Consider the following 21,797-nt stretch of genomic DNA (forward strand, 5'->3'; position numbering starts at 1 on the left):
CAAAGGCAAACATGCAGAGCAGGGAAGGAGTCTAGCATTCAGGGATCTCAAGAGACTGTGTTTCTGGCTTAACCACATTATCATCATTCTATGTATGCTAAAAAGACACAGAAACAGAAATTTTCTCATCAGTCATAGGAAGGCTATCCAGTGGCCTGGGTCTCCACCTCCTGCTCATGTTACGCCAGGGCCTCCCCTCTATGCTGCTCTGGAGGGTATCACCGACAAGCTATTACTATAATCTGTACTTTTGAATTTTGATGATCTTCAAGGAAAATGCTCATTAGTACTTTTTTTTCTAGAACACTCTATACATTGGGATTGTGCTGGATACTTTCAAAGGTTCCTAATACTCATAATTTTTACAAATGATAAATAAAACTGTGACTCAAGCAAGTTGACTCAAAATACTGAAAATCCATTAAAGACAGTAGAATGTAAAACAGTAACTCATACGAAATAGCATTAATAAAGACTTGGAGGCTAAACTCGCAGGAATACATGCACACATGAGCTCTACATCTCCTTTAGGGATCTCAGTTGGAAAGCTAGGGCTTGCATCTCTGTGCTCAGTTTCTAACAACAGAAGCCCTGCTGGTGCTGCCTTTCTGAAGAGCACGCTGCAGGCCTGACTGACAGCTTCACCTGGGCAGAGCACTGGTGCTCCATGTAAATTTCCAGGACTTTAAATGAGTCTGGGGAGTCCTTTGGAATAAATACCTCCAGGCTTGGTGGGACCACTGCCAACCAGTCTCATTGTGTGCTTTGCCTGCAATCATTTGTGAACTAGGATGCTGGGGTTTGTGGAGTCAAAGTATTTTAAAATGCTTCCACTACATTTTATGCACAACCACGAAGTTTAACATTTCCCTCTACTATTGTACGAAATGGGGAAGAGCAGATAGATGTGAAGTTTCTGAAGTGAGATACGAGCACATAAGTCAGATTTAAAAAACTGCATTGGTGGTGCCAAGTTTTAGCATCTAAGTTGGTTTCCTTACCAGCAAACTCACTTGTTAGGTAAGTGAACTAGGGTGACTCAATGGTACAGTTGGTAATCTACATCAGTTTAGGTGGCATGTTCAATAATGGATGAGCTTTTAGAAAACAGGCTTAAAGTGCTGCATCATTTTGTCCTGCTGAAGAATTGGCTCTTAAGAAATGGGAAATACTTTGAACCCACCACAAACAGCCACCTTCAGCCACCTCAAGCCACTAGCATTGCTCCAGGGAACATCCAGGTCAGGGCCTCAAAAGCTTGGCCCTTCTGATAAAACTTTTTTGCTTGCTTTATTTCTATTATTTTAATGTGAAGGGCCTTGTTTTTCTCTGAGAAATGAAAAGATGCCTTCATATCAGATTCAGCTCAAGATGTAGCCATATCTGCAGAAGAAGGGATCCCAGCATCAGTGGATGCCAAAGATCCCTTTTCTCTTGCTTTGGTCTTAACTTGGCACAGTGCTTCAGATGGTATTCATTTGGAATCAGGAGATCGATGACATAGCCTGTCCAATCCTCCACTGTAAGTGGCTTTGCTAGGAGTGGGTATGGGCAGAAAATATAAATTCTTCTGTCTGTAGGCAACCAAAAGCATACCAACTCATCTTGGAGTAATTTAACCAATAAGATGATTTAGAGGACAGTTCAGTGGCACCATTTTTGGAAGGCAAAAGCTTAGCAGAAGGAACATAAATCAAAGGTGACTGGCAGGTAAAGGATATATGCAGCAATCAGCCAAGCCATGTGCACACTGGCTCAAATTCAATAAGATCATTTATAACATTTTTAAGGCAGAAGTACACAAAAGGGGGTCTGGTGCTAACTAAATCCACAGATAGCTTACATGCCACCGAAATAAACACTTCCAGATGCGGGTGTACAAAAACCTTTTACAGAAAGAAATGTTTTCTTTCATAAATCTGAAGGAGGGACTTTTAGCAGAAAGGGCAAGAAAAAAAAAAATCTAAAACTGAGACGAAGCCTCTCAGGGCTGGAAGTGCTCGCTGAGCGCTGACTTGGAGCTGACGGTGGGCTCTGCAGCAGTCTCCAGCCAGATGCACTGAGCTAGGATGACACAGGTTCCAGAAAACCCAGGGACAGAGGGCTCCCACAGCCATAGGTGCTAATCCCAGACTAGGGTAGGAAGCTGTTGCACATATGCCTTCTACACTGGAGCAACACTCAGACCCCGGCTACATTACAGTTATCTTTGAAGAATGCAAGACCAAATCCATCAGTGGATTAGAAAGTCTATTTGTTTATCAAACCAGCATAATACGTGGGACTTTTGGGTCAGAAAGGAATATCTCCATAAAAATCAAACAGAAAGCTAGAGTATCTATTTTTGTGTTTAGGTCATTTATGCATTAAGCACTGTTCATGCTCCTTAGCAAGCAAGCCTCCAGGGCACCAACCAGGAATCCTCTGGAAATCAGTCTCTGTGTTGAGTCTTTAAACTCGAGTTCTCAGCAGGCTGCTGCACACCGACTTTAATCCTAAGAGCATGCTAACTGTGTGCATGGTGGCACACATTGTACTGGCCACACTTTGTTCTCTCATGAAGAGTGCTGCTCCACTTATCCTGTAGGACAAATAGTTCCTGAACACAGTCTGTCTTCTTCATTTTCATTATTCTGACCCCAGGAGAGACTCTTCTGGCTTCCTATTGCTACACTGTGCAGTGGCCACCTCTTTGGTGTTTATCTCGGGAACTCTCCCTATTGCCATCTGAATTATATTCTCTAATACAGGACTGTTCAAATCCACTCCTTGCCCCCCCCCCCCCCAACTAAAATATCTCCTTGATGACATCAGCTATCTAAACTTTTAAGATAAGCCTAGGTAATCTTGCTTTGAATTAGAATCCTTCTGGGGCTGGGGAAATAGCTCCCTTGGCAGAATGCTTGTTGAGTATGCTCAAGTCTCAGATTTCATACCCAGCACAGACATGCACTGGCATGCTGGAGAAGCATCCCCAGCACTTGATGAGGAGGTGGAAAGAGGATCAGAAGTTCAAAGTCATCCCTGGCTACATAGGGAGTTTGTGGGGCTCTTGGAAACTTGAGCTTCTCTGATTCCTGTCTAGGCTGACTCTCACATGTGCCTGAGCAGCCATACTGCCTTCCTGAGTCTTCCTAGATTTCTGTTCTTCCAGCCTTTTAAAAACTGTCACTCATTTGCCTTTGCCTGGCAAATTTGGTTCAAATGTAAATGACCCTCTAAATGCTTCCTGGTTTGCTCAGGCATGTTGAAGCTTTTTCTGATTCCTAGACACTCTGCCTTTTAGTAACAGGAGCAAGCAGGAGCACAGTCCCCCTTTACATCAGCCACATCAGCCCCACATATTTTTAACATGATTTGTAGCAAGTATTTCCTGAATCAAGTGGAGACACAGTAGCTATAGGGAGGTTCAGGATATGGATGATGCTAACATTGACCTTTTATACTGTGTCATGAAGTAGAAGTACCAACACTGTCAAGAGGACCACTACCATACTCAGAAATCAAGTGCTGCCTTTAGAAATACATGAAATGAGCTTCATTCTGTCATTTTAAGTGTGGCTTTGAATTGCACCAGTTCTGGTAAGTGATGAAGAGTAAGCTCACAGCAGCACACAGAGAGGCTTTGCCTCTTTTCTTAGCCATTTGTGAGTGCACTGTGTGGGTGAGACATCCCTTGCCTAATCGTTAACACTGAAGTGAGATTGGTTCAGTGCAAGCAGGGACCCTGTCTTTAGCTAATGGTCTCCCAGAGACAATACAGACTCTAGGATGGCTTTCTTTTCTCTTTTTTTCCTCTCACCACAGACAGCATGCCTAGATGAGAAAGGCTTATCAGGTATAAGTATTTCCTTATTAAATGCTTACCTAATTTTAATGATCATCTGTGTTTGGGGTGGGACCTGGAACATAGAATATGAGTCAAAGCCAGAAACAGAGTCCCTAACTTCTCTACTGGAAACCCCGAAGTCTGTGTAAGTGGTTAAATTGGAATTGACAGCAACCTATACACAAGACTGAACTTCTGGAGCCAGAGAAGGAACTCAAAACCACCTCCCTGGTGCCCACCAGGGGCCAGGGCCCCAAAATCACCTTGAATGCACCTGGGCAAATTCAGAGTCTGACACCGGGCTCTCTCATGACCTCTGCCAATAATCAGTCAAGATGTTTCCAGAACTGGAGCCTACTCCACATGCTGGGCCCATGCCCAGAATAGCAAGTGACTCCAACCAGTAGGAAAGCCTACCCAGGTGCCAGGGAGACTTCACATCTGACTGACACATGGGTTCTGAATTTTCTCTTCTCACAGCTTGAGGTCATGCAGAGGCAGCATGTGGGGGTGTAATGTTCAATTCCTGAATACACAGCCTAGGGGACTTGGTCTAAATCAAACCATAATTGCAGCACCAGTCAGGAAACCAAGGCATGCTTTTTCCTCTGAACATTTTTCGTACTTTGCATATGACCTTAAATATATGCTGGGTATTGTAAGAGCACCTATCAGTCTTGGTGTTGTAAATTCTAAATTTAAAACAGTTCATTTTTGTTGTAAAATTAACAATGCAACTAAATTAGTAAGTTAAATACTAGTTTAACAGTTCATATTTGTTGAGCAAAGCATGTAATACTGTATTAGAAAAAAACTAAGTTTCCTTCTCTGAAGTTATTTTGATAATTCTAGCATTCTGTGGAATGTTCCTGTGTTTGATTGACTATCACTTTTGTGCTGCCCCAAATGTCCTGTTGCTGAAAACACACACACACACACACACACACACACACACACACACACACACCCCTTTAAAGCAGCCCAGCTACATTGGGTGATTAAATTAATATGAGATGCTGACTACCACCACAAAATAAAGGTCCAGAAAAAGCAAATCACTGTAAATGTTAGAGGAAAGTACTAGTTTCTGGTAACACCAGAAGGTTTCCAAATGGGCCCAAATACTTTTTTGTTAACAAACTCCCTGGTTTCTCCAGGTAAGGTAGTACTGCAGGGGCCAGGTAAAATGAGAGTTCTCTCTTTCTCCTCTCAATCTTGCTGAAGACACCATCGGAACAGAATTATGAAGCACTGGCTCCATTTGGAAATACAAAATCCTGCTGTTAGGCTTCCAAGAGCAGAAAAAAGTATGAGTAATGAAGTCATCTAAATACTGGCTGTGGGGTGGAGTATGAAGGTGACATTTAAGTGTAACAACCAAGAAACCTGAGGATCAGCAAGTAGAAATGAGATTTCAGAGGTGCCCCAAACATGATACCTAAAGTCATACAACAAATTCCACGAAGAAAAACTAATCAAATGCAAAATGCAAGGGAAAGAACTGACAATGACTCAGAATGGCTGAAGTGAAGGCCTACCTGCTTCGTTAATTGACGTTTTGGGTGTTAGACATGCACAGCTGCAGATGGCTGTTACAAAGCCATTGCTCATGAACCTTCGTGGTTGGTGATGTTATGTGTGGGGTCTTCATGTCCAAACCGGGACTTTGTGTTACTGCTTTTATAATCTCGGAGTGCAGCAGGTTGTTACAAATGTTCTTTAGGTTGATCCCGAATGAACTGATAGAGACTGTGCAGCAGGCATAAGACCTGCACAAGTTCCAACCAGACACAAGCCCAGTGGGGAGTGTACGTGGACAGAGCACCCCTACCTGAGAAGTGCTTTGTGACTGATGCCTGCTAGGAGAAGGAAAGTCAGTGTTTTCCAATGGAGGGAGTGTCACCGGGCGTATTAGCCACACTCCCAGAAAGGCCCCATGCCCAGGAGTAGTTGGCCAATAGAAAATAGACTCCGTAAATTTGGGGTGTGATTTTTTTATTTTTCGTCTTACTCACTATATTTGTTTTGATTTTAATTTTTTGTACTATCTCCCTCCCGCTTCTGAGAGAAAGGAGGGGAGCAAAAGAATATGATCAAAATATATTGTATGGAAAAAATTCAATAAAAATTAAAAAAAGAATATACTTTACTCTAGGTTCAGATCTAGCTCAAAGCAATTTTTATCTAATAAACACACAACTAATCCTCCCTTTAACACTAATGATGCCATATGGAAATGCTTAATTACAACACATCTGGAAAAGAGAACAAGTAACCCATGGCCTGGGGTGTCTACTCCCAGCCAATATCAGAACAGATGAGGAACTTCACAGACAGCAAAGACCCCACTGTACCCCAGAGGGTAACCTCAGCTGCAAGTCTGTTCTCTCCCACAGTCTAAGGAACGGCCCAGTCTGAGTCACAGGATCGGGCAGACGGTTTCATGGTATAATTATAACATAAGTCTCCCTTTTAAAATGAAAACCTATCTCCTTAAATTGAGCCGATGTGTAGGCTATGTATATTAGCACTGTGGACATCCTGGCACACGTACTTCCTATACTTACAGGTATTTTAACTTGCTGGAGTATTGACACTTGAAGCTGAAGCAGCTCCCACGTGGCTAGGCAACGGGTGGTTAGCCTCCTCAACACCGTAGGCTGTGTCCTAAATCTCCATGCAGAGGCTGGGACGGTTTACCTCCACGGTCACCTAGCTTCAAGCTCAAGCACAGCTCACAGAAGCAAAGGCTGAAAATGGTTCATATAACACCAGCCGCAGCTTTGACAGCCAGAGAAGCTGTCCACTGGGTGTTGATGACCAATTCCCATGTGTGATGCCTACATCTGTTTCAGCTTCTCCTGATAGCCGAGTAGAAAAATACATTATCCCCCTGAGTTTGTATAGGATCAGGTAACTTTCTGTGGAGCTAGAGAATGAGAGAATAAAGTTCCACATGTAAGCATGATTATAACCTATGTAACTAACTGTACCCCTAGACGCAAGCCCCTTTAGTTGTCTTAAATGCTGAGGCAGAGTCACAGCTCTCAGAGAGTGTAGGCCACAAAAGGCTTTCCAGCCTTGCAAGTGCATGACAGAGCTCATCCTGTGATGGCTGCAAATATATTTTATTTTGTCATTTCAAATGTGCGCACGCACACACACACACACACACACACACACACACACACACACACACACACCTGAATATATATATCAGAGTTTTGGGGATGGTATATTATTCAGCTTTATAAAAGAATAAAATCTCAACACACTATAATATAGATGAATCTTCAAAATACTATGCAAACAGAGCCCCCTTTCTGAAGGTCAAACCCCATTTCTTGGAAGCAGAGAGGGAGCTGGACACACTTCCATGAATATTAGTAAAGATATAGGCAAAGGCTATAGGATGAGCACTTAGAACTCTCACACACACACACTCACTCTTGAGGCTACTGAAATGTCAAGTCTTCAGCTCTCCATTAAAAACAAGCCCTGATTATAAGCCTTCAAATTATTTAAAGATGTGAAAGCCTGTCTGCAGTTGAGCCCTGTTCAAAGCCAGCACAGAAATCATTTCTTCTTCTTCCAACTCAAAGTATGTTTAGGAAAAGGACATCTGATAGAAGTGGCTGTGCCAGTCTAACCGACTCTAAATACAAAACGCTTCTAGCAACGTTCGGATACATATAATTTGACAAAAAGTTTTGTAAACTTAAGCTTTGAAAAAAATAGAAACTATAAGCTCCAACAAAAAGCTTAATATGTAATTGAAAGAAAATAATATTTTGTAGAAAAAAGTTGCCCTTCCAAAAAGAGACAAAAATGACTGACTTATTTCCCAAGAGAATTATGCTACTTTTATACAACAAAATTACAGCCGCCACAAATTGCTTTCAACAATTCCATCGCTTCATTTGACCACTTGAAAATCAAGATTCCTTCAGATTATAAATATAACTTTTTATAACTCTGTTATTACGCACCGTGAATGGGGAGAGAGGGCCAATCTTGTGGCCGTAGCGTCGAACCGCCTCTCTGATGTGGCCAGGCTGGATGGCATCGCTGTGAGCCTCGACACCACAGGCCGCAGTGCTCTGGGACAGAAAAACACATAAATTGTTACTAAATCAAAAACATACAACAGAACTACAGTGTATAAAATATGAAAATAAACCTTTATAAAATGGACCATTTTCCCTTAGGATGCACATCACTGTCACCATGTACTTCATCTAAAAAGAAAGTTCCATTAACAAATCAAAGATGACCTTTCCATGACCCTGTCAGAGCAGACACACCAAATGCAGTTTTTATGCCTCTAATATTTCACCCAAGCTTACATGTCAGGTAGGAAAGCACAGCCACTTGTGTGCTGGCAGAAAGTGTCACAGGGACTTGTTGCAAGACCCACAGGAAGCTCTTTAAAGAAAAAAAACTCAAACATTTATTATTATAAATGTTTCTTGGGAGATTCTTGGGCATATTTTTGAAATGATTTGAGTCGTGAATTTAAAATGAAAAATGCAAACTGGCCACATATTTGTCATATTGGCAACTGTCATAGAAGACCATTTAATTTGATTCCCAATATTTAAGGTGTCTGTGTGATAAAGAGAAAACCTTTGTATTTTATCCCTTCTATGAAAGGCATATTTGAAATCACAAAGACATAAGAAAGAGAAATACTATGAACAAACTTAAGAAACTATGTGTGTGTGTGTGTGTGTGTACACACATCCTCATATGTGTGATATAGTTTTAAACAATTAAGATGCTTTGTGAACTCTCCTAGTTGGTGTAGGGCCCAACTACTTGGGTCCAGACCATAGCCTATCTCTTACCAGCTTTGTCAGTATCTCTGGGTATTAGACATTTTTTTCCCCATCTGTAAATTAGGACACTGTAAATTAGTAATTCTGGGCACTTTATAGTATGGCTGTGGAAATGAAATGAATTGAAATGCAAACCTCATAAAGTTACAGTGACATGCTAGAATGCTATTATTGGGATCAGATCACATTTTAAGGATAAAAAATGACACAATATGCACTGAAAGCTAACGGAAGCAGCAGGCATCAGCCCATCAACTGTACTAAGAGAAAGAACTATTCAGTCAGTCTCCGTGTTACTGTAAATGTGTTCTAGAACCCATTCATAGAAACCCAGTTAACATTATTTGTTTTCCTGACCTAAAACTACTGCAACATTTAGAATAAGTTTTACAAGTTTGGCACCATAATTCTTCATAGGAAATGGAATTCTGTGTGTAGACCCTCTGAGGATCAGTGTCAAGTACAAAATCCTACATATAAACACACACATGAAGAGTTAATCTATTGCTGTTTGGGTTGATAACCAGTAGGATTGGACAAAGGAAATATGACACAGGCATTCAAGCAACAGAGATGACACCCTTTATGGAGCCCTTCTGGAACCACTCTCACAGTGCAATTCCTAAGATATGTCCTATGAAAAATGATAAGATGCTGTGTTGCTGCTTATCGAAAAGAAAGACTGAATAGTGTTTATCCAATTAAGCATGGGCCATCTCTGTGAGGGTTTTGAACACAAGACCTCGGTTCTCCCACGGGGTGAAGGGCTGGCTAGAAGACAGGCCAGAGGAAGACTTATTTTCATTATCAGTCTTCCCTGAAATTTGAAAACATACTTTTAGTCTACATACAAATTAGCAAAACAATAAACGTTCCTGCCAAACAAGGATATCGGCTAGTTCTCCAAGCTGAACCTAACAAAGACTATTTTGTAACAGAGTTCAAACAAGCCCATCGGAAGCCACAGAGAGCTTCTACCTCTCCTGTGTCCACATCAACATGGACTAAGATAACTTCTTAACCTCAATTTGATAATGATATAAAAGAATACAGTATTTCTTCGAGTTGAGTCCATTTCACACTTGGAATAGATATAAATAGAATGCAACTGCGAATCCCAGATGAAGGCAAAGCCTCTTCAGTGTGTCTGTCCTGCTTTGTCCTTCACCCATCTGCCTGAAAAGCTGACGCCTGTCAAGGAGGGGAATGTGTGTGAGCACTGAGCTGAATTTAGATGATAGAGGGAAAATCTTCCAGGTGGAAGTCAAGAGGAAGAAACAGACACCAAGGTCAGCATCCTATGTGCTAAGTGAAGTCCTAAGCCTTCCTAAGTATAATTCCCCTGTGGTATTCCCCTAAATTCACCGTTTCCTGTTTGCAAATTGGATTTAGTTTTTATTTCTTAACTCGTGGTAAAGGCAAGAGTTCTGCTAAGTTCACCAACAAATTTGGTTCTGTTTGTATAAGATTTTGCCTTGAACCTCTTAACTTAGCAATGGCCATGAGATAGGACCTGGGAACACTCAAGTAGCAGAATATATGGCCTGAATATACCGGTCTGCTCCAGATTTCTATGCTGAGATCTTAATGTCCAATGGCTTAGGAGGTAATATGAGGGTGGAATCCTCACTCCTACCCCCATGTGAGGTTAGATGACTGTGCACAAACCTATATTCATACAATCACTAGTCAATGAATTTGTCAGCACCTTAAATTTGGATTCTCTAGTCTTTGGAATGTGAAGAACACATTTCTCTTGCTTTATGCCAAAAGGTTTATAGAATTTTGTTCTAGTAGTCTAAACGGACTATGGCAGAACATAGGTTAAAAATGACCTCTCCTTGCTAATTAAAAAAAATTTACTTATTTATTTTTTGCATATAGGTCTTTTGTTTGAGGAGTCAGTGCCTCACAAGAATGAAGTGCCAGAAGAAGCCAGAAGGGGGTGCTAGATGTCTGGAACTGGAGTTAACAGAGGGCTGTTAGTGGCCATGTGGTTGCTGAGGATTGAACCTGGTCCTCTGCAAGACTAGCCAGTGCTCTTAACCACTGAGCCATCTCCAAACCTTCCGACTCCTGTTTGTAAATGTGGAGATGACATACACTGAATCACGCTATCCTTAAAAAAATGAAGTCAACTTTGCCTTTATAAAAACTGGAAGCATGCATTTTTGTGAAAATGCCATTCAATTTTCCATTTTATGAAGTGTGTGCTCACCTGCCATTATCAATGCCTGCTAGCATTAACATGAATAAAGTTACCACGTGCATTTCAACATTGCCTTGGTTTGCCATTGAGTTCATTGAAAGAGACACTTGGGACTTAAGGGTTATAGTCCTCGTAATATTTTCCCATTTCAATATGGACCTTATATCAATACCCAGCTTCTTACCAAGGTGCTTAGGGTCTGTTGGCATTAAAGATTTATTCCATGTTTAGAAATTGTAACTCAGTAGTGTTTCCAATATTTTCTATTCTTCTTCAAAGTTGTTTAGGAAGAATAACACTGAAGGTATTTGTTTTTTGTTACCAAGAATTGTGTATATGCCACAAACACACAACGAGTCTTAGATTTATTTATCAGTTATTTGTCCATTCTTACTGCCTCCATATTTTAACTATTGCCCATTTCTGAAAGAAAAGCCAGCGTACTTTGACCAATAAGGGTACTGTTGCCTATAGCGCATTAGCAGAGGTGTCTGTGGGTCAACACTGAGATTACCTCCTTCAGGGCTGTGGTAAAAGCCACATGTCAGGTCTTCTTCCTCTTGGCTGCATTCATATGCCAACTGTGTATTTTTTCATGTCTTATGTTTCTTTGCTCAGGGACTGATGCCAAACAGTGGATGTTCAAGCCTTAGAGGGAGTCCTCCCCATTCCTCAACTGCTACTGCACAAATCCCTTAGCAACTTGAACTCTCAACTGTGGTAGATGGAAATCATGAATATATAATATACAAACTTCTATTGGCCCTGGATCTCTAGAGGTGTCTGTGTCTGTGCCTGTGTTTGCTATGATTCTTCTAAGATGAAAAATTCTGGACAAGGTAAAGAATGTTTTTCAATCTTCCTCTTCTTAAGAGTAACTCAAGGTTTAAGGGCTTTGAGCCTCAGGCAACTGTTTCTTATCCTCTCTCCATCTACACTGGTCCATTAGATCTTATGCTACATTTGAAAACTCTCCTAAAGAGAAGCATGGTGAAAGCATAAGGTCCCTGTGCCAGCCACCATGTTGTCTGCATCAGGCGCTTTCCCTGGGCTGCTGTGCTCATGACCCTCTCAGATTCTCATCCTGTTGAGATTTGAGGCCAAGGTGGATACACTTTGACCCAAAGTCATAGTATACATAGCATCATTTTCTCATCTCAGTTTTGGGGAGATGGTTTTGCCTAAATTAATAACCCTACATAATTAGAAAACATTTATCTTAAATTATGGATATTGAAACTGGAACTTAATCAACTCAAAGATAGGAAGGAATCACTAAATCTAAAAATTCGAATATTTTAAACATCATCTTTAAAAAAAAACTTTTCCAATGTTTACTCCGTTTAATAAATAGGAGTAAAGACAGAATATCTTCAAGGTTAAATAAACCACAGAGACGGCTAAATATCCAACCTTTTGATTTCTGATATACAATGCTTAGGGTATACCCTATCTTTTGTAATTTATCCACTGGACATGACACTATATATTTTGTTTTAACACAAGACATCTTGTGAAAGATACACACATTATGAAATGTTAAATGAAGTGTAAACAGATGTGCTGTCTCACTAACATTAGTTATTATTTTTCAGTAAGCATGCAGCTTTCACATTTTACATTTTTCAAGAATCTTTAACTATAGTCAATTTGCTGTACAACTGACCCTTGAAAGTTATTCTTCTTATGTGGTAATTCCATATCTCTAAGAGAATATATTGTTTTCCATAAAAAGAATTGTACAATTATGCCCACATAACTGACTGTGAGAAATTTTCAGTGAGGAAATGACAACACAGACAAGCAGCTGACTATAGAAAGTTGTGTGTAGATATATAAAGAAAATTAATTAATGTTCTTAACATGAAAAATTATCAGTTCTAATATGAATGATTTCCAATTTAGGAGAAATCAGATACAGAATAGAAAACCTAGACTGTGAAATACTCCGAATTTAATAGTTTTAATAAGATCAAGAAAGAAGTGCTTAAATGTTCAAGTAAAAAAAAATTCCTAGAGTTTCCGAAATGTATAAAGAACTATTCTGCATATGCACATTATGAGGTTAATTATGGCACATTCTCACATACTTTGGAAAGCACGCAGAGAACTGTGCAGCACAGGAGAGCAATAATACATGCATGTTGATTTTGAATATAAAACAGTGACAGTGGAATGAAAAATTCAAATATTGAAAGACAAACCTATCAACCTAGAGTCTATAGTGAAATATGTTTCAGGCATAAAGAAACAGATACTTTCAGGAAAATGGAAACCAAACACACCATTACCTGGTAGTCTGCACACAGCCTGAGTTGAACTGACTGATGCCATTCGACTGAGAAGGGCACCTGACTTTAAGGCAGTAGTAATCAAGATGGAAAGACTGACAGAGTCCTCACGGAGAAATCACTGAAACAGCTGGAGGCCCTGAAGAAAACCATCTAGATATGCAGCCCCCTGACTTAGAACAAAGCTGCAGTGGTTCTGAGTGACTAGAAATCCATGTATCAAAACAGAGTGTGGGGGCTGGGGAGGCTGCTCAGTGCTTAGGAGCACTGGACGCTCCTCTCGAGGACCCAGGTTGGAGTCCCAGTGCCCATATGGCAGCCCATAAAGACCTGCAACTACAGTTCCTGGGGATCCTGCACCTACGTCTGGCCTTCAATGGCACTGCATGCATGTGATGCACAGACATACACATAAAACAATTTTAAAAGTCTTGCATAGGCCCTCAGCTTATACAGTATATTGTGTCCGTTGCTTTGCCCACATTGATAGAACTACAATCTACATCCATAAAGCCTACAGGAAATGATACTATCATCATGACCCAGGAGGTGGAAAGTTAGGAGTTAGACTTCATCAGAAATTCAACTTATCTTCATTAAAAGACATTGTAAAGGGGCAGGCAGGTATGGTAGCACACACATAGCACTTGAGAGGCTGAGGCAGGGGCATCATGAGGTCAGCATGGGAGTCAAAGTGAAGCCCGACCTTTAAAAAGGTACCATAACGACAATCAGCAGTAAGCCAAAAGCGGAGAAAATGCATGAAAAGCAGCAACCAGACATTGCCTAGGATGCATTCAGAACTCTTCAAGTTGGTGCTACCCTCGCCCCACACACAAAATTCCTCACCAGTGCACGTGTATTACAACTGCTATGGTAAAGCTGCTGATAACAGCACACAGGGAGAGTTGGGGATCAGGATTTGGGGCCATGGGTGGGGAAGGCAGAGAGAGGTGGGAGAGAAAGAACTGTGGGATGGGTAAAGGAATGGCCGGATGGATAGAATACATGCTGGCATAGTAGTTACAATAAAATGTCTACTGTGTCTATAGAGTGTAGGTGTAGTGTTCACACTAGAATTCTCTTAACTTCTCTTTTTATAATAGAAAAAATCTTGTTTTATGCATAGTGATGGAATGCAGTTCAAAAATGGAGTCATGTGAGATTTCTGAGTGTAAGAAAACACCAAGAAATGAAGACAAGTCATGTGACCTCAGTTATTCACAAACATGAAACTGTTCCTTGATTATGCTTTTGTGCCCCTACCAGGTGAAGAGGACAGGTGTGAGTTTACGTCACATATTCATTAGCACGGCCTATCATTATTTGTTTATGTGCCTCAGAAAAGCATGCTTCTGCCATGTGTGACTTCCCCACCACAGGCAGCTTGTCCCCGTGGTTAACCCTCCCGTGATAAATTGTCTGATATTCTGAAGAAAGGTGGCTATTGTGAGAGACTGGTTTATCTCATTTATCAGATTCATTCTACCAGGTCCCACCACCACCTTTAGAGAGGTACACAGCACATAAAAGTTCTTTCAGGTCTGACTAGAATCCATTGACTATGGGTATCTATAAGCTGTGAAAGAAAAAAAAACCAAAAACACCACAGCACATTCTTCATATATCTAAAAACATATTTCTGAGCCTCTCCATTCTTTCTTAAAAAAGAAAGAAAGAAAGCCAGAAATACAGATAGAAAGAAAGGCACTGACCTTTTTCCTCTTCCTCTGCTTGGTTTTGGCAGAATCTTGTCCTGTGCTCCCGTTCCCCAGGGAACCAGATGCAGCTCTACCTGAATGCTGAGACCCAGAAGAGGGAGCTGTTGGTGTAGGAGGAGGTGTGTTCTCAGGAGAGTCTGGGCTGGACTTCAAACAGGAGGACCCCTGTACAAAGACATAGGGCTTTGAGATAAACTGACCAGACCTCCTAGCAACAGAGAACTACCATTTGTATTAATACTATTTATAGTTTAAAACATTTATTCTTATTTATTCCATAGAAATGGATGTCTTTCCCCTAAAGTTCTAGTCACAATTGTTTTAATCTAATTATTCAGACAAAAATAAAAATTCTTAAGTCACTGCTTCTGACAATTCTGCTAACATTGTTGGATACTTGTATTTCTACGTGAACTTTTCCTGAAGAGTCATTTTCCTGAATAGTCTCATCTACATGTTCCTCATTCTACTAATCACACTAACCATAACTCTCTTTATGGGTCAACTGTTCTCTATAATGAATGCAGTGAAAGACTTTGCAGACCCTTTGATCAGTTCAGGTATGGGTCTCAACAGTGTTTCCATGATTGGACTGTATAGACACACCATCAAACAAAAAGAATAAAGCAATTTTGGTTGAGTATCTTTTGCCCAAAATGCTTGGGATTAGTTTTGTTTCAGATCTTGGAGTTTTGAAAATTTATTTTGGAATATCTGTGTAACTCACAGGGATCCTGTCTACATATGCTGAAAAAAAGATCTAGAACATGTAAGTCTTACCACTGCCCTCACATTACATTTGCTAGTCTGGTGTCAGGAAGCCAAGCATAGCCAGCTCAGTTCCATAGGCAGTTAGTGTTTAAGGACGAAGCCTCTTTAGATAAGATAGTCTGACAAATACAGAGACGAATGCTCGCAGCCAACCACTGGACTGAGCATGGGGGCCGCAATGGAGGAGTTAGAGAAAGGACTGAAGGAGCTGAAGGGTTTGCAACCCCATGGGAAGCACAACAATATCAACCAACCAGAGCTCCCAGAGTTCCCAGGGACTAAACTACCAGTCAAACAGCACACATGGAGGGACACATGGCTCCAGCCACATATGTAGCAGAGGATGGCCTTGTTCTGTATCAATGGGAGAAGAGGCCCTTGGTCGTGTGAAGGCTTGATGGCCCAGTATAGGGAGAGAAATGCCAGGTCAGGGAAGCAGGAGAGGGAGTGGGTGGATGGGGGGACCCTCACAGAAGCAGGGAAGGGGGAGAAGGGATAGGGGTTTCTGGAGGGGAAACCAGGAAATGGGATAACGTTTGAAATGTAAATAAAGAAAATATCCAATAAAGGAAAAGAAAAAAAAAAAGATGAACCCAAACAACCTGGTGACTGATTCCAATATATTGGCACTAATGTGGGATTTTCCAAAATTATCTCTTTGAACATGTCCTGTGGCTAAGAACCCTGAGCTAGTCTTTGATATTTCTAAGTTGTCTGTACAATCCCAGGTTTATAGTTCTTTTAAAATAGAGCTTCCTAATAGCTTTCTTTAATGAGTTTCTTAGTTTCATCAGTTACCTACTTCCATCCCTCATTCAACTGTTCTTTCAATGCCTCCAAGGTCCAGAACATTCTTTCTCCTTCTCCCTCACCAGTTCTCATACCTTCAGTACTCTGATTCTGACTAGCGTATTCACATGCACACAACACAGAGGTTTATTTTAATTCTCTCTGTTGCTCATTTGGAAGTCAGTGTACACTAACTTGACTTCTATGCTTGTTCACATACTTGCTTGTTTGTTTTACAAATCATTTGATCTCCCTGGACCCAGCTCCTATCATTCTCCAGATGCCCTGCTGGCCCATATTTGGCATAATCCTTCATGTTAGCTGCTGATTTGCAATGCTGATGAGTGAGAATTCTGCTTTAGCAGGGCATTATCTCTGTGTTTTATCAGGTAATAAAGGGCAGGAAGGAAGACAGTCTCTATGAATGTGTACTTTGACTACCAGTCACAGGGGAGAGGGGGTGGATGCCAGGCCAGGAAAAAGCTTGAGGCTGACACTGACAGTCTGTTAGGATGCTCTCTGAGACTCACGCTCTAACCTCCCAGAGAGCCCAGGAAATCCAGTACACATAGGACATTTTTTTTTCTCAACTGCTCTTTAGTTGGGAAGAGCGCCTGTGGTTGTTGAGCAGTTGCCCAGGGCGGCTCGGCCACCCTGGAGAATCAAGCAAGAGGGATGGGGATGTTGGGGGTGTTTTCTGAGACTTGCAAGCAATCACTTGAATGTTAAGGGAAAACTAGGTTGTTATGTTCACAGTAAATTTCCTCAATTAGAAATGTTACAACAAATTTGTCTGATGTTAATGGAAAGCACACTATACACATACTCATAAAGCATCAAAGACATTGCAAAGGGCACTCTTTGACATCATAATTGGGGTTTGAAACATAAAGAAAATAAAGAGTGTTTAATCAACTAAGTAAGCTTTAGGAACTTTTAAAAGCATGGTGACTGATAATGATGTATGACCTTTTTAATGGGTATAAACATTTCAATCCCTGCTTGGATTTCAAGCCAATATGATTCTCCAAAGGCTATGAAAAGAAGTTGGGTTGACTTCTGGCTTGTTCATAAGATGCTATATGGGCGTATGTCATAGTGTAGTCCTACACATTGTAGCAAAGAATTCATAACTTGGGGTCCATGGTGAGTCCTTAGACTAACACAATGGTCCTAAAAACACAAGAGTTTAAAGGGATTTACAAAATTTCCCAGACACAATAGGTCCTTGGCATAAAACACATCCCAAGTACATCTTAGAAACTACTTGAGCTACTATCCTCACGCAGGGAGAGTAACAGAGAGTAGATTGCACTATTACATGAGCTTTGCCATGTTCAGGTTATACATTTCAGCCAGCTAGTGCTAAACTCACTCCATAATTATACATGCAGATGTGAGTCTAACGTGTCTTCTTTCTTCTCCATGGACATTATTGTGAATGATAGGAAAGTACCGTTTTTGTTATTAAGAAACTCAAATACTGAAAATGTATTCAACATATTCCGTTTCATTTTTGATTGTCAGGCACATGGTGTTAGTAGAGAATATTTTAGAAACTGAGAGTGGTGCACAGTTATGCAAAAGGTCATACCTGGAGATTTTCCGTCCCTACAGAAAGTGTTCTAGCAGTACAAAACAGATCTGACAAGAGGAGACAATCTTCAAACTAAACGTATATGGAGCTATAGCAATATAAACTGTTGAAATAAATTGGCAAATGAAATGGAAAGTTATAAACTACAGATAGGGATTATTACATGATAAGAATCTCCCCTCTGTTCTCTCTAGGGTCTCTGTACCTCTTTTCGCATGCTGAACAAGAACTATACCACTGAACTACACCCCCATCCCACTCTCACTGTTTGAGATACAAAGAAATGACTTTCTCCATCTTTATGTAATTACATAGACCAGTTCTTCACATGTCTCAAAGTAAGACATGTTCTGCAACCATCCATTTGTCACCTAAGGATTAGGAAAGACAGTGAGGCCTAAGGGTGAAAAAAAGGTCATCATATCAAGTGAATACTCAGGGCTTGGCATGACAAATACTCAATGATTATTTGTGTAAATGATTAATATATTAAGGGTCTCCAAGTAAAGCTTATGCAATTCTACATAATCTTTTGAAAGTACTAATGTAAACATGTAACAAAAGCACAGATACTCACCTCAGCAGAGTTGTGGTACTGAATGAAGGTTGCAGAAACGGCATGGCTGAAGGGGTCCCCCGCTTTGGATACCATATCTTGCCTCACAAGAAGAGCCAGATCCACCAACTGAAGAACAACGTAACAGATATAAAGTCACACAGCTAGAAATAATCATTAATGTCACAGAAGAGGCACTCAGTAACATGCTCACGACAGTACTGATTTTAATAGTGTCTCTCATCCATTTTGGACATGAACACAGCCTCTCACTGACTGGTAATTGAACTTACAATCACAAATGACATGTTTGATTTTCTTAGAGAGCAGTTTTCAAACTTCATTTTGTTATCAAAAGTAGTATTTTAAATATGGAATTCTGGGCTGTGAGCACTGAGATTCTAGGCTAGTCTAGGGATGTCCCCTCTCAAAAGGGGCTAACATGAGGCTGATTCTGTGATCCAGAGACCAAACCCAGAGTGAGCTATACCTGGGGTGCCAGGATCCTATACCTGCCTATCTCCAGAGATCAGAAGGCTTCGTAGACTTTGAAAGTCACCTGTTTCAAAGCTCAAAATAAGTTCTTAAACACATCCATCAAGGATTAAGAGTTCAACATGAATATCATAACTAGTTAGAATAAATTTGAAGGAACAGATGTTTTAAATACATCTGTATTAATTCAGTGAGAATTTCATACATGCAAACAATATATTTAGTTCACGTTCACCCCCAACTCTTCTAACTTCTCCCAGATTTAGTCTCATCTCCCCCCCACTTTGTTGTAGTAACCCCAGTCTCCTGGGAGTGGGGACACCCACTGGCACATGCTTAACCTACTAGGATCATAACCTTAAATAAAACTGATTCTCCTTTCCTTAGAAGCCATCAATTGTCAATAACTCTTCATGGAAGGGTGGGGTATGTGAGTCCCTCCACACCTCAAGCTGGGATGTAAACTAGATTAGGTCTGTGCAGGTCTAGACACAGTCCTAAAAAAAAGCAAAATTACAAAACAAATTAAAAGCTTATGGCCCGGAGAGCTAGCGAGGCAAAGGAGCATAACTGGGTTAGATTCTAGAACTTATGATGTGTCTCAGGAGCAAATGTTTGGGGTTCTCACTCCAGCTGTGGAGTCAAACAGTTGCCATGGCAGCGGGTAGAGATCAGTGGGAGCAGGCTCGTACCTGGGCCACCGTCTCATATGCCAGATATGCCAGGATCTCCATAGCGATAACATTGGGCTTGATCTCCATGCTGCTGCAGTCCAGCCAGTCTCGAAATTTGGAAGCTTTTTTGGCTATTTATTAAAGAGAGAACGGAGAGTTTTAATTTTTAATATATTTTCACCTTCACATGACTGTCAGAAATTGGAAATATTCCTCCTAAAAACTGCATATGAAAAAAATAACACTGACAGAAGTAATGTTTAGAAAGTTTGTTTAACATCTGAATTTTTTAGTCCCAAGAAATCCAAGTTGGAAGCCTTAGTTATGAAGCACTGCAATGGTTTCTTTGCACAAGTCCCTCACACACTTGGATCTTCTCTCTGTGGGGGACGGCACGGTTGGTACGTCACACCTTCGAACCGTGCTGTCTCCCTGTTTAGCCGTACCTTTCATCATCACAAGTCTTATAGTGCTTCAGAAAATGCTACCATTGGCCAAGTTTTAGTTACCATCATAGAGAAGCAGCTTTCTTCACGCAACCTTTTCTTGTTGAAATAAAATTCTGGAAGAAAAAGTTGTGATGAAGGAAGACAGAGAAAGAAACTGTATTTCCAATCCTTCTCAAAATGTTACTACTACTAAAAGAGGCTCAAAATTGTGAAGTGAGAATTAAACAAACCATGGCTACCCTGAGATAACCCCGGCTGATGTCTGCTGACTATGGAGATGTCCAAATTCTTAGGCCTGACTTTGCAAACCAAACTTACTCCCTCTGGCCCCAGAGGCTGTGAGTGTCTTCAGTCTGTGTGTGGTTCTCCTCTGCTCCCCACCAGTCCTCTTCACACCCATCCTGAGAATCCATGGAAAAGGTACACTTCTCATATCATTTATGGAAACAGCCACAGGTATTTCATGTGTGCACAGATTTCTCAGACCATGGTGTAAGTTTTTGTTAGCAGAGAACATGCCTCAAATCTTTAGACACCTAATCGGACCATGCACATATGGAACCAAGCAGCACACAGTCCTTTTGTGAAAGGCCTGCAGCTGCCCCAAAGTTAGGCAGAGTATGACTGGACTTGCTTAGACATTACTATGTTAACTAGTAATGTAGAGGGAGAAGGACAGATAGTATAGATTTTTATCAGAAGTGTAAGGGAATCATAAAAACAAAACATTGATTATCCTGTGACAATGGGGTCTTGCTGGTCTGTAACAGTCTCACCAATTCAGAGCATGGTGTTTGGTTCTATGCATTCCACATACAGGAGAGTTTTCTTCTAAATAAATCATGAGGACATGAAGCCCTGCTATTGATGCTCATGTCCTAAGCTGTCAAATGTGGCAGAATTATGATAATCCCCCTTAAAGCTATCTCTCTAAGTCTTCAGTACTCTGACATGCAACATTCCATCTTGCCAGAAAGCTGGAACGGCTCACAAACGCTTGTTCAACATCTGTGGAATACTTCTGAAGTTCAGGTTAAAAGGCAGCAATTTGGCAAGATCAATAAAATGGACCTTATGCCTCCATTGCCTGTGACAGAGCATTAGGAACACAGAGGCACACAGTGACTACTTTAAGCAACCTGCTTTTAAGGTAAGAAAAGGATCATTATTAGTTTTCAGTCCCACCCTATAAGTGAGAGTATTAGTAATGTCTTTGTAAGAGTGTGATCGCTCAGACTGTAGATGTAAGTACCCACTGTTTTCCCCCCAAATAAAATGCCTTCTCTTAATAGACTCACCATATCTATAGCAAATTAACAAATAACTAAAAAAAAAATACATCTTTAGTGAAATGCCAGAGTCTATTTACAGTTGTAAACACCGTGTGTCTGTGCGGGATATGTCGGCGTGTGTACATGTGCCCTAGTGCACATGTGGAGGTCACCCGGTGTGCGCAGTAGCACTGACCTCAGGGACTGCTATGAACACATACTGAAGAAGGCGGCTCCCAGCAGTGTCCTGGGAATTCATCGAAGAGCCGCACATTCCACCTGCACAGGGATGTTTGCCGTGGCAGAA

At 40.9% G+C, this 21,797-nt stretch overlaps 1 protein-coding gene across 3 annotated transcripts in view; it reads right to left on the reverse strand.

Annotated features, from left to right (window-relative positions):
• SUPT3H (SPT3 homolog, SAGA and STAGA complex component) overlaps positions 1 to 21,797 on the reverse strand; it is a 322,329-nt gene that overhangs the window by 56,447 nt on the left and 244,085 nt on the right. For 2 of the 3 annotated variants that reach the window (XM_080917254.1, XM_080917255.1), the window contains 5 exons: positions 19,789 to 19,901; positions 18,623 to 18,730; positions 14,883 to 15,053; positions 7,819 to 7,929; positions 6,674 to 6,758 (listed from right to left, as the gene is read on the reverse strand). In XM_080917254.1, coding sequence (XP_080773380.1) covers positions 6,681 to 6,758; positions 7,819 to 7,929; positions 14,883 to 15,053; positions 18,623 to 18,730; positions 19,789 to 19,901 — 581 coding nt within the window. In that variant the 3' untranslated portion in view covers positions 6,674 to 6,680. Of the gene's footprint in view, positions 1 to 6,673; positions 6,759 to 7,818; positions 7,930 to 14,882; positions 15,054 to 18,622; positions 18,731 to 19,788; positions 19,902 to 21,797 lie in introns of those variants that run through there. The other variant, XM_080917256.1, reaches the window with a different exon arrangement.

This window comes from Micromys minutus (genome assembly GCF_963924665.1).
Source record: "Micromys minutus genome assembly, chromosome: 5".
Taxonomy (NCBI): domain Eukaryota; kingdom Metazoa; phylum Chordata; class Mammalia; order Rodentia; family Muridae; genus Micromys; species Micromys minutus.